Source organism: Centruroides vittatus, unplaced genomic scaffold, assembly GCF_030686945.1.
Source record: "Centruroides vittatus isolate TY-2023 unplaced genomic scaffold, ASM3068694v2 contig_461, whole genome shotgun sequence".
NCBI classification, from domain to species: domain Eukaryota; kingdom Metazoa; phylum Arthropoda; class Arachnida; order Scorpiones; family Buthidae; genus Centruroides; species Centruroides vittatus.
In genome coordinates this window covers 2,136,631-2,141,508 of record NW_027122257.1, presented here as the reverse complement: position 1 = coordinate 2,141,508, position 4,878 = coordinate 2,136,631, and the positions used below count along the sequence as shown (strand labels likewise).

The 4,878-nt window shown below is 30.8% G+C and overlaps 1 protein-coding gene across 1 annotated transcript; it reads right to left on the bottom strand.

Moving 5' to 3' along the window:
* Positions 1-1,172: 1,172 nt before the first annotated feature.
* LOC136977635 (multidrug resistance-associated protein 1-like) lies at positions 1,173-3,209 on the bottom strand (the record flags this gene model as incomplete). Its single annotated transcript, XM_067273170.1, has 2 exons — positions 1,173-1,623; positions 3,043-3,209. Coding segments are annotated over 2 exons (279 nt in total), but the record flags the coding sequence as incomplete, so codon positions are not given.
* Between the last annotated feature and the right edge of the window lie 1,669 nt (positions 3,210-4,878).

Here is a 4,878-nt window from a genome sequence, read left to right as displayed (position 1 = left end):
TTACAATTATATTTTTAATTTTTGCATATTGTTTCCTTTCTAATGGTGTAAAATATTAGTGGATTGAAAATGCGTTTTATTCTCACTGATGATTCACCTATACACAACAATGAAAAGTATTGAAATCCGGTCAAATTTGACCCTCCAAGTTATTTCCAAATTTCTACCTTTTGGGACCAGTAAACCCAAAAACATTAAAAAAGGAAAAAATAATTCCATGTTTAAGTGTGTACTACAAATTCCTGTTTGAACTTTCCAATACACCAGAAAACATTAGAATAAATGAATTCACTCGACATGTGTAAATTTTATTTAAACAATTCTATTTATCACAAAATAAAATACTTTAATTTTTAAAGCTAAAATAATTCAAATCGATTAATGTTTTGACGTAACGAATGTAATGTATTTGTCGAAAGTAACCGATTGTTGGCAACGCCGGATCCAATAGGTGCGAGGCCCGATTGATTTTTTTTTTTTGCGGGGCCCCTCAAACTTTAAATAACAAAATTAATTAACTGTTAATTTACATATTGAAATATGTTGTTTTATATTTAATAATAATATACCTAGATATTTATTTTTGTAACATGTACTATTTTTAAATATATAAATTTTGACGTGATGCGGGGCCCCTTCATGCGCGGGGCCCGATTGGCACCAATCGCTCCAATCGCCTGAAATCCGGCCCTGATTGTTGGAATGCGTTGTTGAATGTGTTGGCGCTGTTTTGTTGAAGGAGAAAACAAATAAACTTCCGCTTTCTTCTTTTCTCCTGTTTTTTAAGTTTGTTGAAAAAATTTTGATCATAAGTAAACTTCAGTAAGTAAAATATGATATTCCATTTATAAGAAATCAATCGAATAGATTTCAAAAATTTAATCTACCACAATTTGTGTTTACTCTATCAGCTATAACTGTAAATAAGTGCCTACACAAAAATAGCAATTAAAAATTCATTGTTCAAAGAAGGTCGAAACAACTTTTTAGCCATCCTACATATAGGAATTTATGCATATATAGATTAATTAGACCAAAAGTGAATGTGCAGTGTGGATTGCTTGGCAAAATCATTACTACTACGCTCTTTTTCGCAAACAATACAGTCGTTACAAATGCATAACGTTTCGAAAATTACAGAATGGCTAATCGCTAATGATTAATTACGGCTAATCGAAAGGGACATATTTATATTCTTTATAAAATTTGTTTCGAACAAAAATGATAATTTTTGAAATGTTTTGTACACGCCTATAAACAATTAACAAATATTCGGATTGGTTTATTTGTAAAAGGAATCTTTACAATGGATAAAACGTTTTCATAAATAATACCCGTCGAAGAGTTCGTTCCGTTGTATTCTTTTCATAAGAAACAATTTTCTAATTTTTATTCTAATTAAATTGACTGGAAAATTTGTATTTTTTGTAAGATTTTGATGAATAAAAAATCTTTTACAAATAAAGTCAATACTTAAGAAGAGCGACCGGGTTGGACGTCGTTATTTCGTATCAAACGATTCCGGCATCTTTAGCCATGGAGTAGAAAATCGAAGATTTATTTTGAAGCAAATCGAAGGGAGAATCGAATTCGGCTACGCATCCGTTTTCTAGTACCAAGATCCTGAAACAAAATATAATAAACTTATTAATAATAGCGAAATTAATGTACCAAAATGTTATTTACATACTGTATATTGCTTTCTGATAATTCATTTATACACCATTTTAAGCATTAGATTCGAACACTCGACTATTTTGTTAGGTAAATCGTGCCGTGTAATTCGTTGTCACTACTCTCGGCGTAAACCAAAATCTCTCTTTGTGTGTTTATCATCACTTACTTCCGTAATATAGCCTACTGTTATTTTATACGGAAAGATAATCTTTTACAAATCAAGAAAGTATATATAAATTATTATGTTGCCGAGAGAAATCGACTTAACTGTAAAATTTTTATGCAGTCTTTAGCACGTAATTCGCTACTTTCTCAAATAGAGAAGGTCTAATACATAATTACATTCCTCCTATTCTTCATTTTAAAATAATTCAGTCTTTTCAATGAAATTCTTCATTATAATTTTTATTGAAATACAAAAACGACTTCATATGTAATAACTGAATCACTAGATTTTTCAGACGAGAAAAATTATATAAAAACTTCCAAAATTATTACAGAATTTATTTATAGTCTGCGTTATATTTACTAAAGATTCAAATGTGTGTCTGCTACTATCTAATCGACAATTGCGGAATATAGCTTTATATAAATATGTCAACTTATTTCTATTTATATAAAGGTAAAACAAAAGTGATATCGTTTTCTTTCTAATAATGTCCAAACGTTCTGTAATTTAAAATAAAGATTAGAGTACAATTGAGATAACAATGTGTTTTTCCTCTTAATCAATTCTCTTCCAACAGCGACCGTGAATTGTTTGAATTGTAATGTTTTGTGCGTTATTTTAAAAACAATAAATTATTTAATTTACGTAAAGTTACCGTTTTGTTATTTAAATTTTGCGTATCTAAAAAATTACCGTGCCATCAAAAGAAAGAATATATAAATTAAGTTTCATCAATAATTTTCTTTTTACAATAGATGTGATTAAAGATTTTCGCTATATATTATATTGTCTTTTAACGTCAACCGAACAGAGTGGAAAGTCAATTATCCGAAATAATCGGGACACTTTCGGATATCTGATTATACTCGATGTGGAAAGAATCAAAAACCTTAAATAAACTACAAATATTAATTGTAATTCTAGAACAATTATAGAAAAGGGTTACGGCATAGAAATGTAATACATTCCAATGATAAGAATGTGAAAATTATTAGTTATAATTTAGTTTACTTTTTCGCGTCAAGGATCTGTTTTATAAAATGTTAGATAAGTATTAATTAAACAGTTTCAACCTCTGACAACGGGCTGTTATACGGTATACTGCCATTAATTTCCACCTTTTAATATCCTTGTGGCAACTTTCAACCCTAAGGCTATGTAACTGAAATATCACAACTTTAGAGGCGAGACATTACCTGTCGTAGTCGATGACGGTATTCAATCGATGGGCGATTGTTATTATGGTGCAGTGAGAAAATTCTTGTCGAATTGTGGCCTGTATGAGATCGTCGGTTTCTAAATCGACGGCGGCAGTCGCCTCGTCCAGTATGAGAATTTTTGTTTTCCTCAACAATGCAACAAGTAATTTAAAAAGTAAGTTATTTTAGAAAATGTTTTTATATTAATGGCATATAAATACATACCACCAATAGGTTTTATGTAGTATTTCTAATCCATTCGGACAAACCGTACAACGTATTTTGCATTGTGGTTTTATTACAATGCACAATGTGTTGTGGCGTCCTCTATTAAATTATACCACTGAGGGTCTATTTGCATACCGTCAAAAATATTAACTAGATTTTTCTTGGGGTGTTTACTTATTTCAATATGTTCCTCGAATTTCTTTTATACGTATCTTTTTCTGAGTGTAGAATTTTTATATTGTTTCTATTAATTTGACATTTTTTATTTTTTTGTATGTGTTTACCAAGGGGATCTATTGTACTCAAGCCGAATGGCTGCTTCATGTTCTTTTATCCTTTATTCTAATGTTCGGCCAGTTTCACCTATATAAACTTTTGGATATTGACAACTACATTCTATCTTATAAACTATACCTGTTTTTTTAAGATTACCTATATTGTTATATTGTTTTCTAATATAACTATAAATATTATGCGAAATTTTATTAGTAAAAGCTAATCGAACAATGATTCTTGTGTTTTATATTACCGGTAACAACGCCGGTAATATAAAATTCATGAAACTGAAGGAAAGACCACTACTAATTTTTATGCACAGAACTTATCTTTGATTTCGTCAGGAAACTCATGATACAGTGCTATTTTCTGACGACAAAATATTTCATCTAGATGATGCAAATGGTATTAATTCCTACTGGCATGATTTGAGAGGCATCCAAGCACCTGAAATGAACTGTCAAATGGGGAGGCGCAATAATGATCCGAGTTCAGTTTTCTGCTTAAGCAAAAACCGATCCCTTTCTGTTTACGTACGAATTAATTCTCAAGCCTACGTTGAATGTTTGGCGCTCAGTTCGACTCAGATGAGGAATCGCGTTTCCCAAAAAGATAATGAATCAATTGATATATGTAATTATATTAAACAATGGTTCCGGCAGCAAATTTTTTTTCGGCCTGATCGCATCACTTAAACCCTACGGAAAATCTGTAGAGTGTCTACTGTGTTAACATGAGTAACAATTTTCAGCTGTTGCTAGAGCTAAAGGAATCTGTAATAAAAGTTTGGGAAGATATAGCTTATAAAATCTTGATACACTTGCACAACACCTTACTAATTGTATGGAAGTGACAGAAAGTTGAGGTTGTTCTTGGATGTATTAATTTTGATATTAACTCTAAGAAACTGTGCCATTCACAGCGAAATATCAAACGGTATTCTGTCAACCAATGAAATTTCTCAAGAAACGGACCAAATATTTAAACTCGGCACCCTTGAAAACTACTTAAATTATATTTTGTACTCGCCAGTAACCTCGTATTATGTAAATTTCCTATTCGAATGCCATCATACCACTGATCCGATAGAAAGAAGGGGGTTAAGGAAGTAATTTGATTAAAAGTAGTCGTTGACGTCTCCCGGAAGAGAGGACAGTTGACGACTACTAATTAATATCTGTATACTATTAATATTTGAAAAGTCATCAGTGTTGAATAGGTTGTGATGGTCCTGCACAAAATCGAAGTTGCTAACCTTAACGTCCTAAAGTCTTCATATAAAATTTGTTTAAATAAAAATAACCTTGTCAAAATGCTTTTATGTAATAA